Source organism: Hyposmocoma kahamanoa, unplaced genomic scaffold, assembly GCF_003589595.1.
Source record: "Hyposmocoma kahamanoa isolate Upper Pololo Valley unplaced genomic scaffold, ASM358959v1 80, whole genome shotgun sequence".
Taxonomy (NCBI): domain Eukaryota; kingdom Metazoa; phylum Arthropoda; class Insecta; order Lepidoptera; family Cosmopterigidae; genus Hyposmocoma; species Hyposmocoma kahamanoa.
In genome coordinates, this window is record NW_020654051.1 from 3,717,223 (window position 1) to 3,729,811 (window position 12,589).

The following is a 12,589-nucleotide window of genomic DNA, read 5'->3' on the forward strand; positions in this document are numbered from 1 at the left end:
TGTAGGCCATACAACTATTTCTCCCGGCCCGGGAATCGAACCTGGGATCTCTGCGTGGCAGTCCGGCATGGTATCCGTTCGGCTACGGAGGCAGTTAATATTTATAATGATGCCAAACAACCTTATGTAAACTATCTAATCTGAAATCCAGGATATTCTTTGTACTATAAATACGAGACAACAGGACCAATTTAGAAAAAAAAATCAGATTGGTAACACCAGGAATCGCTCGGAATATCCGGGATCTCCGTATTAGCAGCCATATATGCTCCAAAATGGGACTCTAGGTTAATCTACATTTGGAATAAAACTTTTGTATGACAACAAGACCATGAGGCTGTTCAATCTACAGTCAGTGCGTTTCTGTACAGGGGGACAAGTCCACGCGTCGATGAGCAGATCGACTTGATAATGAAGAAGGTCAAGTAGCTGCGACTCACCACTGCACAGTTACCATCACTTCACACTACAGCTTTACCTCCTAGCTCTCGTATAGTTACCATTATTGTAATTCTAATTGTTAATATGCGCGGCAGACGGCAAATTGTTCTTAACGCACGAGCGCTCTTCATTTTAACACTATCTTCGGATTCGTACAGCACTTATCAACTGATCAACGACAAAATGTCATACAGGTATGAGTGACAGAGACAACGCTCTACATACCCGAAATCAACAGATTGCCTTTTTGTAAAGCATCGATGTGTGATATATCTCGTATTGTACATTATTTTGATTAAGCGGCTTGAAATTGTTCTTGCTCGTCTCCGCTTCACTTGAGTATGTAATGGACCGTCCATTGCCAGTGTTGCCAACTAGACTAAAGCAAATGTCTCTGGACAGGTTTGAAAGCCCGCTTCATATGAAAAATCGATTCTTATTTGAACGCTTAGTGACAGTAGCCGCAGCACGTTCCTCGCAGAACAGATACCCGATGGGGCCAAAGAGTTCTGAGGTAGACGCAGCGTGGGTAGACCATCCTCAAGGTGGACCAACGACCTGGTGAAAGCTACGGGAATCCGCTGGATGCAAATCCGGTATGTGTGGCGTTTGGGAGAGACCTATGTTCAGCAGTGGACGTCTTTCGACTAAAATGATGACTCAAGAACAACACAACCTACTTACATCGTAGTAAGCATTTTTGTACATATTATTGCTTTTATTAGTTATTTATTTTATTTATACTATTGTAACCACATGTGCCTTTAGCCACTGCCGCGTATTGGAGTTGTATATAATACAAAATGTTAGTAATATAGAGCCTTATATATGGGTAAGGGGAGAACTAGAAGTAAGTACCTGATTTTAGCAAAACCTTCGTTGCATATTGTATAATATGGTACGTGGAATCGATGGTGGCCGTAGAGATTAAGTTACAGCCGTAGACATTGGATATAGTAATATTAAGAGCGAGTGAACAAGAAGAGACCTTGTGAACATTGTGATAGAATTGAATTGTCACCGCATTACGCTTAGTTTCGTCACCAATCCCACCTCTCTAATGTCAGTCCTTGTTATATGCCAAACAACCACACCAATTACCTGGCCTCGAACCAGGGAATTCCTTGTAATACCCTCAATACCAAGTCTGCAAACTTTGTTTCGGGATCTTCGCACCTAGCGGCCACGGTGCTTGTCGCTGTGCCATCGAGGTAGTGAAATAAATCTACACGTAATAAATCAAATTTGGGATCAGATTCTGTACGACTAATACTTGGCCCCTAAATTACCAAGATAATCTCAGCACAGGTACAGCGTCACTAGTAGCCGCCATTAAGTCATCAACCGTGTTAAGGTGTTAAGCCACGTAGAGATTGATGTGAGATTCGCTATCGTTTGAATCGCACAATCCGGATTTGAACTATCCAAAAATCCCCCCCTGAACAAATTGCCCTTGCTCTAGCGAAATTGAGTCTGAAGCCTATTCAAAATTTTGAGTCCCTTAGCCTACGGAGAGACGTATGCTCTCTGTTTGTTCTACCGTTTGTATAACTAGGAATGATCAGAGAAACTTCGAATTGGTTCCACCGTCACGTTTCCACCACCGCACTTCCCGCCAAAGAAGTAGAGCTCATCCCCACATCCATGATACCGGGCATTCTAAGACCACGCAGGCGTTACGTTCTTTCCTTCCTCGAATTTCCAAGATGTGGAATGGTCTTATCCTGAAGTATTTCCCTTGCGCTATGACATGGGATTCTTCAAAAATCGAGTCAACAGGGCTCTCAAAGGCCCGCAACGCATAGGCAGCTCCTCTAATGTTGCAGGAGTAAATGGGCGATAATGACCACCTCTCATCAAGTGGCTCGCCTGCTCGTTTGCCTCTTACTTAAAGAAGTACTTCCAGATCGACCAGGGCTATTCAAGTCCAGGAGGAAGACTCTCGGAAGGCGGGACAAGGGTAAAAGGCACTCTTTCGCGCCAAAGATTACATATACCTTGCCTGGACTGACTTAATGCTGAGTGAATCGACACATTTGACAAACTATTCTTCATTGTTGAATTGTAAAATAATCATAGAAAGGATGTTATCAAATACAGATGTGTTATAAAATACTTCATCTCAAGTATAGAATCGATATTTCCATTTAGCCTTCAGATGTGCAACACCTCTGAAGGTTAAATGGGAATACAACCTAGGTCCTCCATCACTGGAGGCAAGACTTTCCCCAACATGACTGTTGCTCATCGACCGGCGGTTTGTTTGTTTTTCCCATTCAAAGGTTAATTAATTAAATATATACATATGATTATCAATCATAAACTGTGCCTTAAAGAAAAGTAAATCAGTCTACGGCCGTAACGAATCACTCAGTCGCTCGCTAAGAAAGATTGTTTTAAAATAAATCTATTGTATATTGATTTACGTCTTTTATTACAGCACCTAATTGTTTCATCATGTGTTATGATGTGTAAGAATGTGATACATTTTTATAGGGATCAATGGCGCTATGTACAGGGTGTTAATTAATAGTTAAAAAAGTTTTATTAACTTGACTGTTTGGTATTTATCGTAATGCGTCAGACAATCACTGTTAAATAAGTAATATTTGACAAAATCACGAGATAATGTCGTGTATGAAGCTTCATTCGCATCACGCGTCTTTTAATTTTGCCGAATATTACTTATTTGACAGTAATTGCTTCGGATGGATGTCGGAGGAAGAACGGGAGTATATCCCCTGTTACCATGTCCGTCAGGATGGCTGGACCAAACGAGATATACACATGAAACTGTGCTCATTATACCTGTTTTCTACTATTTATTAGCTTTATTGACATATTTTGTACCTTAGCGCTAACGGAAATATTAAAGAAATAAAGTGGCCAGCCATACTGACGTCAGGTTGGCTGACCACTTTATGTTTTTCATGGTTCTAGCAGTATATAATTTACTTTTTTCGTGTAATTATTGACTACCTAACTTCTACCTAAACATACTTTTTTTTTCACTATTTTAGGAAACTTCTATAAAAAAATATTTAAAAAAGAATTATAAAACGCCTTTGCAAAAGTTATCTTCTAAAAAGACAGTTTATATCTCCGTGTGATTGCTTATCGCCTATAAATCGCAAGCTCTGCTAAAAGTTGCCACTCTAATATGTTAGCTATAATGACAAAAAATGGAGCACGTGACAACTAGCCTACTTAACGCAGACATTTGATATCGTTTGCAACTAGACAGCCAAAGTTAATTTAGAGATACGCATTGATTAATCGTTCCGACTCTAGACGTAGGCTTAATTTATTTAGTCGATTTGAGAATGCTCTAGAATTCCCCCAACTACCGTCGGCAACGTCTGACGAATTCGCGGAAAGTGTATGTGACTGCAAGCCAAGGAGGTAGCTCATTGCACAGTAGAGTTGTAGAGGGTGACACGATATGGTACATCAATAGCAAGAAACAGTCGTGTGTAAATATCATATTTATTGTATTGGCCCAAAAATCATATCATGGTGCAATAAATAAATGAAAAACATTTAAAAAATATATATCAAAGTTTAATCAATTATGTAAATTGGTCAATCTTTTGCTATCTTGCGGCTAATACTGGAATACGCCTTTCATAAAAAACTCTATCTTTAGGTTCTCATCGTCGATGTTTTGTAGAAATGTTTTAAGTTTTCACGACTGTTTTAAAATATTTACGTCCAATAGGACGCAAGTTGTAAAATTGAATTTTAAATTCAATTTCACAACTTAAACTTAATTAAAACCAAAATTGAATTTTAAAACAGGACATAAATATTTTAAAACAGTCGTTAAACATGCTCCCCTGAAAAAAAATTCGAAATATCGCTTTACGCCCTTTGTACAAAACAACGACTTTATAAAATACTGCTCTAAGTGACGTTTGATGGTCTCTTCGTTATCAAACTTGTGTCCATTCAAAGAATTTTGTAAACACCGACTGCCCTGCTAAGCCGAAAGGCGCTATCTCTGAGTTACGCCTTTTTAGTTTTTTTTATGCCATTCAATAGCTATAAAAATTTCGCATCTAATGGTATAATAGAAATAGCGCTATCTAACTTAAAACATTTAAAAAACCACTAAGAAGTATTTTTAAATACAATACAATTACATAAAATGCAATTTACAAAAAGTCGATTTTCTCAAAACTTACTCCGATTGAGATAGCGCTTTTCGGCTTATCAGGGCAGCCGAAATAACTAAAATTCTGAAGAGACTGTTTGGAAGGGATGAGGTAACACATCCCAACCTGTCATAATTTTTGACAGCTTTGTAAAGATTGTGTGGTTTGGCATTATCATGATGCAACACGACACCTTTATGATTCATCAAAATTAAAACTTATGGCTTTCCCGTCGATTCTTAAAATGCGCGCTAAAATATTATTTTCAAAATGACCATAGACTATATTATAATGGTCAACCAAACAACAATAAAAAATTTTAATATAAATAGCGGAAGATATGCGTCAATTATTAGAGGTGAGGAGGAAACTATCTCCACCATCTCCACGCTTCGAGTCTAACGTCACTGTTTGGTGCCAAGTATGTCCGATACGGCAGTTAGGCGGGAGACGAAATAATGAAATAAGTACATGCTACTTGTATTTATTTAAGAAATGAAAAGTAGGTTTCACATATTTGTGACCCTGTGATATCTAACCTAAACCGGATCACTGGAAATTTTTGATAAATGAAAAAACAATTATTTGTTTATTGTGATCTGTTAGTTCAGACTGTTTACATAGACATTATACACACACAATCTATGGTTGTTGGTTTACCATATACAGAACGACCTCAAAAGTTTTCCAAAGGAAGGGATCGTATTTTGTTCTATAATGAATGTTTATATACGAAGGAACTCAAACGTACGTGAACAACTGGATTTTTTCGCGGTATTTCAGATTAGTCTTCGTGTTTGATGTTATCATATTGATGGGCGGGGCGACTGAGGGGTCACCCAATATTGGTTAGTAAATTAAACTTACCAAGTCTTGAGAAGGATGCATAGCACAATATATGTATACATAAGAAGTCTTCCTCAGGAGTGACCTTGACGGCATACGCATGGCGCGACACTGATCTGTTAACAGTAGCTCCACATCAGTGTCGCGATACCCGGCGATCGGCTACCACGCCTCCATCCTACATTTGGACTTATTTGACCCAGGTTATCGTGCGCTGTCACTCAAACAGCCCGTCCCTTTGTAAAATTATATTTAATAAATCTCAACAAGCCGTCGAAAAGTAAATATTCGTCTGTACATCCCTTGTCGTTTAGTTGATTTTAATACAACAAGGGTGGAGGTGAAATAATTTGGTGGCTACCGGTTAGAGGACACCATACGTTATGGAAGACATAGGGTCTCCGTTCCCGAAAAACCGGAAGGCGGAGTCGTGGTGGCTGAGGGTAGCGCGGAAGAGGTTTCCGGTGCTGCGATGGGCGCCGAGTTACGACCGCGAATCGGCCCTGGCTGACCTCATCGCTGGTGTTACACTGGGACTCACCCTGGTACCGCAAAGTATTGCCTACGCTGCTTTGGCTAATCTGCCAGTGCAGTATGGACTCTACTCAGCCTTTGTTGGTGAATATGAATGCGTTTTGTTAAACAAACACGTAACTTGTGAACCCTATTGTGTTAAGTGCTATTTTTTATTTTTATTACGTTAAAAGTTATTATCATAACGTAGATATTAGATCTGTAAAACGTCGCAATTTAACTAGGGTTCAAAATGTTACATGTCAGTTTTTTTAAACTGTGTACGTAGGTACTTATTAAATAGGTGTAAGAAATATTATATTTTCGAACATTTAGTTGAAATTTTTGTTCTACAATTTTTTAAAGAAACACATGTTTACGGCTTTCTGTAAAAAAAATCGATATTATTAGATTATCGAGATCTTAGATTTTCGCAATTGTTACACATAGGAAATGGTCAACCGTGAACATAGGACCTGTAAAGGGCCCGGAACGTTGGTTGGAACAAATGAGGAAGTTTTATATTGGCTTTAGACGTGTAAATATTTCAATTGTTTTCGCTCTATAACAAAATTACGAACCAAAATTCTGAAGTTTTCGCGGAATATTAGAAAACACTATTGTTCACTTCTCATGCACTAAAAGTATGTCAATATTAACGTAGCGGGAGTAAAGTGCATCCTTCCTTATGGAGTAAAAAGTACCTAATTTTATATTTACTTCGAGTGAACAAACTCAAACAGCCAGTAGTACGCTCGATTTTAGTTGCATGCCTTTTCCGCATAGACGATGGCGCTATATTATTTTCCCGCGTTAGTGTGTTTGTTGCTGTATTTTATATTCTGTGGTTTGTTGCATCCATCGAGTATTTAGATACTCGATGGTCGCATCTGTGTATGGTTGGAAAAAAAATAGTGCGAAAACTTCAGAATTTTTGTAGGAGATCGAAAACGATTTCAATTTTTTCCTCGCAATCGAAGTGAAAAGTAAAGTTTTCACCTCGAAACTAAAAACCAATATAAACCCTCAGAGTAATAGACTCCCTCGTTCAAACTCGGGTGTCTAACTAACTATGTAGTGGCTCGTTTTAGTCCCTCGATTAACAATGTACTATATTTCGTGCGTTATTTTAAATCTTCATATTTTGTCAGATGCCAAAAATTTTTGGCCAAAGCTTTTTTTTTTTTTCAATTTATCATGTCAAACTAAATACTGCAAGTCGCTGTACAGTGTTTTGTAATTTCATAATTACAAGAATGTTTTTAAATAAAAATAGCAGATTCTGCAAAGTCAAATATAGATACCTTATAATTCTTTTATTTAAGTGCGCATTTCACTTCCATCTCATCTGATGGAAAGTGGCGATGAAGTCGACCACAAACAAAAATTTTTTTTCTTCCGTCCGACGATGGAACATGCACACCTAAATAATGCCTAATCACTCGCCTTGAGAAGTCCCAAGTTTACCGTTCAAGGAACAACTCTGTTGTTCTTTAATATACAATGTACAGCACATCGAGCTACACATTGAGTCACATTGACTAATCTCGTTCCGTTGCACTGTTTTGTTGACTGTACAAAGTAAGTTGAATGAAAAATTACAAAAAAGCGAAGTCCTTTTTGCAGCTTTTTCTCAATATACTGTATTTGGTGTTAGATACAGTGTGTGTTAGATATAGTGCACGGCAAAATTGTATGTTATTATTGAATTAAGTGTTATAATAACGGAATAAATAGTGTTAAGCAAAATCTATCTACATGTCTGCAGCATTACTTGTCGCACTTGTCAATTTGAAAGGCACTAGGTACACGTTAAGATGCAGGACTTCCTAGTTCGACTGTAGAGGCTTCATATAAATGAGTAGTCCACTATCAAATTGCGTTATGTGCGTTGATAAAAAAAGCTATAATAATAAAACGATTATTGTTCCGAATACGGATTTTTAAACGATACTTTTTTAATTATCTGAAAATTGTAATAAAAAAACGATATGAAGAAACAAAATCACAGTATTAAACTTTTCACTTTAGTTCTGCAATAGTAATCTTAAAATAACTAGTTTTGTAATTGTTCAGAACTAATGTTGCTAGTTTTGTAACAACACAATGATAACATGGCTAATTTTGTTATAATAATATAAAAAAATACAACTTAAATGTAATTTTGATTTTCCTTTGGACTCATCAACGTCGTCAACCATTGACGTATCTTCATTATCTGTTATTTCTTGTTCATCAGTCACATTTGCTTGTACTTGAGTTGCCCGATAATATGAGCATAAAATTCAAGAATTTCGTATGTACGAAATATTTGACGATCAAGTTCTCAATATATGAACACGAGGGACCTCTCTGATGACAAAATAATAAATATCAAACAAAATAACTGATTTTGCACGAGTTTATGCTCAATAGAGCAGCATTTGCAGGTTGACGACAAAATGGCAACTTTTGAAAGTGTCAAACTAAGAAAGACAGCGACTTTTGCGAGAGTAGTCAACATTTGACACTGATTTGTTCAGAATATGCCAAGCTTTGGCACTGTATTGTTGAAGTATTTGAAATTATTTAAAATACTGACCATTTCATGCCATTAACTAAAAATCATTAAAAATGTCACATAGCGCTGTTTGCAAGTGGAGAAGTCAATTGAAAAGTACATTCTGCAGCCTATTATTGTACTTATGTTTCTTTAGCTTATAATGATGTACACTTTTCGCTGAATAAATATTATTATTATTAATAGGAATAAATGATATCATATATTGATAATGAGAGCAGTCAATGTGTCAGCCTTAGGCCCATTGCAGACGATGCAATATCTGTCAATGACTGGTTGGATCATTGATGGTTAGGTCGCGTCTAAATTTTTGACTTGATTAGTAACTGCCGCAATCATCTTTCCATGCAACGTAGGTGTTTGGTCTAGAGCTTCTCACCTTCAGATATCTTTAAACTCGTACTGTTATAGTCGTCTACTTACAATAATGTAACTTTTCCATTGAAAAAAAATCGACCTCAAAAGGTTGTTTACCGGCTTTTTTATTTCCATGGGATCCCCTCATCTGATTCTGACTTCTTGGTGACAATGGGACTGTTACGGATTCCAGTGTACATTTTATAATATTTTCATTTCTGGTTCTCATGGTGGACGGTGATTTGTTGATTACATGTATTGTGTCAAATGAAAAGTCGACTTTTATAGCGGAAAACGAACCCCGAACAGCATCAGGGACCACCTCGAGAGTATACCCTTTCAAACAAAAAAAAATGTTCAAAATCGGTGCACTATTGATGGAGAAATTGGTGAATACAAGGACATGCCTATAAAATTTGAGGATTTCCTTCGATATTCATGAGGTCCCCTCATTAGGCTCTGACTTGGTGACAATGGGACCACCACGAGAGTGCACCCTTTCAAACAAAAAAAGAATTTTCAAAATCGGTCCACAATTGACGGAGATATCTGAAAACAAACATACAGCCCAATGTATAACCTCCCCCTTTTTTTTGAAGACTGTTAAAAAGTATACGTACAATGAATGATTAGTGGGATTATTTTGCTTTTAAAATACCGATACGGAATATCTCTCTCGCTCTCCTGTAATACTTTCCAAATGCACGTTAGACGTTTTACCTTTCCAGTGTCGATATAATTATAGAAAACAAAAACACAAACAAAAAAAAAATTCAAACAAATAATTCGCATAAGGGCACTAAGCATTAAATATAGGTACTTTGTGTGATGCCAACTGCGGTACCAGAATTGTCACTAACACAGTGTATTTTCTGGAAAACTCAATTTTGCAATGACAAAGCTTTTTCTAACCAGCTCGAGTCTATTTCGCGTTACTAACGTGTGGTGACTCCTTTACCCAGTTACGACTAAAATGTCAGTTACAGAAGTTAACGATGAGAGCCGAAATGTTGTTTCTTAAAAAAATTAACATTTTACGAACGGTCGTAAACTCACTGGTCAGCGTCTCATTTCTTTCGATTCATTTAACCTTGTTGGTGCGCAGGCACGATGCTTTATGTTCTCCTGGGAACGGTGAAGGAGGTTTCAATCGGGCCGACGTCACTGATGGCGTTGATGACGCTGCAAACCTGTCACGGGCTGCCCATCGACTTCGTCGTACTGCTCACCTTCCTCTCCGGATGTGTTGTATTGGCCATGGGCCTGCTTAAACTAGGTATGTATGACTTTTTTATTTTTTATAAAAACTCAGTGACGGGACAAACAACTCGTGCGCCTGCTAGTAAGCGACACGTCTGTCTATAACAGTTGCAGTACCACTCAGAGCTTTAAATCGCGAAGATCTGAGGGGCACTGCCACTGCCCCCGACACCCTGAAACAAGTTGACTAGACTCATGTGCCCGTAATTTCACCAGCTCTATTACCCTTGGAAACCGGAACGCAGGAATGCTCACACGGCCACAGTATTACAATTGTCTTCCCTCTACTGCTTGGCAGCAGAAATAGGTAAGGTGACAGTACTTCCCTGGACGAACCTTTTCACAAGAAACTCTACTATTACTATTATATTATATATTACCATACTTTAGTAGCTACTGCTACTAAAGTATGGTAATTAGGTTTGTGTAAGCGCGCGTCTTGTGAAAGAGTTCGTCCAGGGAAGTACTGCCACCTTACCTATTTCTGCCGCCAAGCAGTAATGTCAGCATTACTGTGTTCCGGTTTGGAAGGGTGAGGGTGCTGGTGAAATTACAGACACATGGGACTTGTCAACTTATGTCTCAGGGTGACGGGCGCAGTGGTAGTGCACCTTAGATCTTTGCAATTTAAAGCTCTGAGTGGCACTGTAAGTGTCAAGGACAGGGGTGTTGCTTACCATCAGGTGCACGTCTTGTTCGTCCCGTCACTTGATGTTATAAAAAAAACTTGTTTCCTACTAAACTTGAAAGGAACTTTGATACTATTTTTATGATTGCCAAACGGTTACCATGCTGGGCTGCCACGCAGAGGTCCTGGGTTCTTCTGGGAAATATTTGTATGGTCTACATTTACTTCTCTCGTGAGTTTGGGTGTAATTTTTGGTGTCTATGTATATGTCCGTGGCACCCGCGACACAGGGTTTCCCTAGTGCGGAGCTATGAGTGTGTGTGTTATTTATTAATTTATCTCTAAAGTCCCGAGTTCGATCACCGACCGGGTCAATGTGGAAAACTAACTTTTCTATTATTGCCTCCGATCTGGGTGTTACCATCGTTAATTCCGATCAGAGCAGCGTAGGTAGGTATGCGATGTTGTCTAATATTATGTTGCCAAATATAATAAAAGTAATTACAGAAACTTTGTTTGCAAAAAAGATTTAAGCACTAATGAAAGAAACCTGCGACACAGGGTCTTCTTAGTGCGAGGCTATGAATGTTTGTGTTATTATGTATTTAATAATAACTACGCGACTGTCGGGTTCCCAGGTTTGATAGCTAGTGCCCCGAAGTGAACTCCGTTGCTCCGGTACTCATAATACTGAGAATTCCCTCATTTGAGACCAGATAATTGGTGTGGTTATTATTCTTATTTTGGATAAAAAATAACAAATTTTATGGCGTTCAGTTGACATGATCCAAAAACTTTTATCTGGCAAATATTCCATTGTTCAGCGATAGAACTGGCTCTGCGCGTTGTGTAAATTAATTTAGAGTATTTTTGGCATAATTATAATTTGTTTTTTATAAAAAATAAAACGATCTTAAAGTTCGTGTAATAAAATTTTGGTATTTGCCAAGTTTTATTAAAATCGGTTACCGGAAAGTGCGTGAAACAGGATTCATCCCCTAGTTTGGTCCCCTTAAAGGTGGAATATTTTCTTCAAATTTAAATGGGACCGATATACCCTCTTTCCAATAAAAAAAGAACCATCAAAATCGGTTCACAAATGCCGGAGTAATTGCGTAACACACATACAAAACAAACAGTATGAAAACCTCCTTTTAATTCCTTAAAGTCAGTTAAAAATAAGTAAGATATTATTTAAAGTGCGATGTATTTGTATCCAAGAAACTCGTCGTGGCGACACCCAGGGTTAGCCACATCTTCTTGGGCACTAACCACTAAACCAAATAACCGTGCTAACCGCCGAGGCACCTAGTTCGTAGGAAAAAATAAATTTAAAACTTTCTTTTTTGCAGCAGTTGACAACAAACTCATCTTTATTAAAACTCATAATGTTTTTTTGTGTGCATAAATTATATTGTAACTAATACAGCTTTACGAGCTTCCAGTGTGCGTAGTATGCGTTAGCAAAGTAAACATCATGAACAACATAATCATATTAAGGATATTTTCATTGACGTTGTTACATTATGTACATATTAACATTTATGTATATTTACCAACGAGATAATATGCTTTGGACATGGCGAGTGTAAACAATGAGATTAATTGTAAACGCGTTATTTATTATCATTATACGAGACACGTTTATTATTTAATTGTCTGCTCGTTTCTTATTGAATTTATTTTTGTTCGCAATATAAGTTTTTCTTATCGTAAGCGGCGTGGAGTAGGATGTAAATCTTAAGTGTCAAGCTTGACGTGCTCTGAACCGTATCGCCAAAAAGTGATTGCTGTAAAATCAGAATTTCATAAATGTAATGTAACGTCTTA

The 12,589-nt window shown here is 37.7% G+C and overlaps 2 protein-coding genes across 2 annotated transcripts in view; both read left to right on the forward strand.

Annotated features, from left to right (window-relative positions):
• Positions 1-1,692, forward strand: part of LOC113233925 — a 47,880-nt gene extending 46,188 nt beyond the window's left edge. The window contains exon 12 of the mRNA XM_026469160.1: positions 372-1,692. Within this exon, the coding sequence (XP_026324945.1) occupies positions 372-429 (58 nt within the window). The 3' untranslated portion in view covers positions 430-1,692. The remainder of the gene's footprint in view (positions 1-371) is intronic.
• Positions 1,693-5,596: 3,904 nt separating this feature from the next.
• Positions 5,597-12,589, forward strand: part of LOC113233854 (sodium-independent sulfate anion transporter) — a 31,943-nt gene continuing 24,950 nt past the window's right edge. The window contains exons 1-2 of the mRNA XM_026469075.1: positions 5,597-6,059; positions 9,977-10,147. Coding sequence (XP_026324860.1) covers positions 5,825-6,059; positions 9,977-10,147 — 406 coding nt within the window. The 5' untranslated portion in view covers positions 5,597-5,824. The remainder of the gene's footprint in view (positions 6,060-9,976; positions 10,148-12,589) is intronic.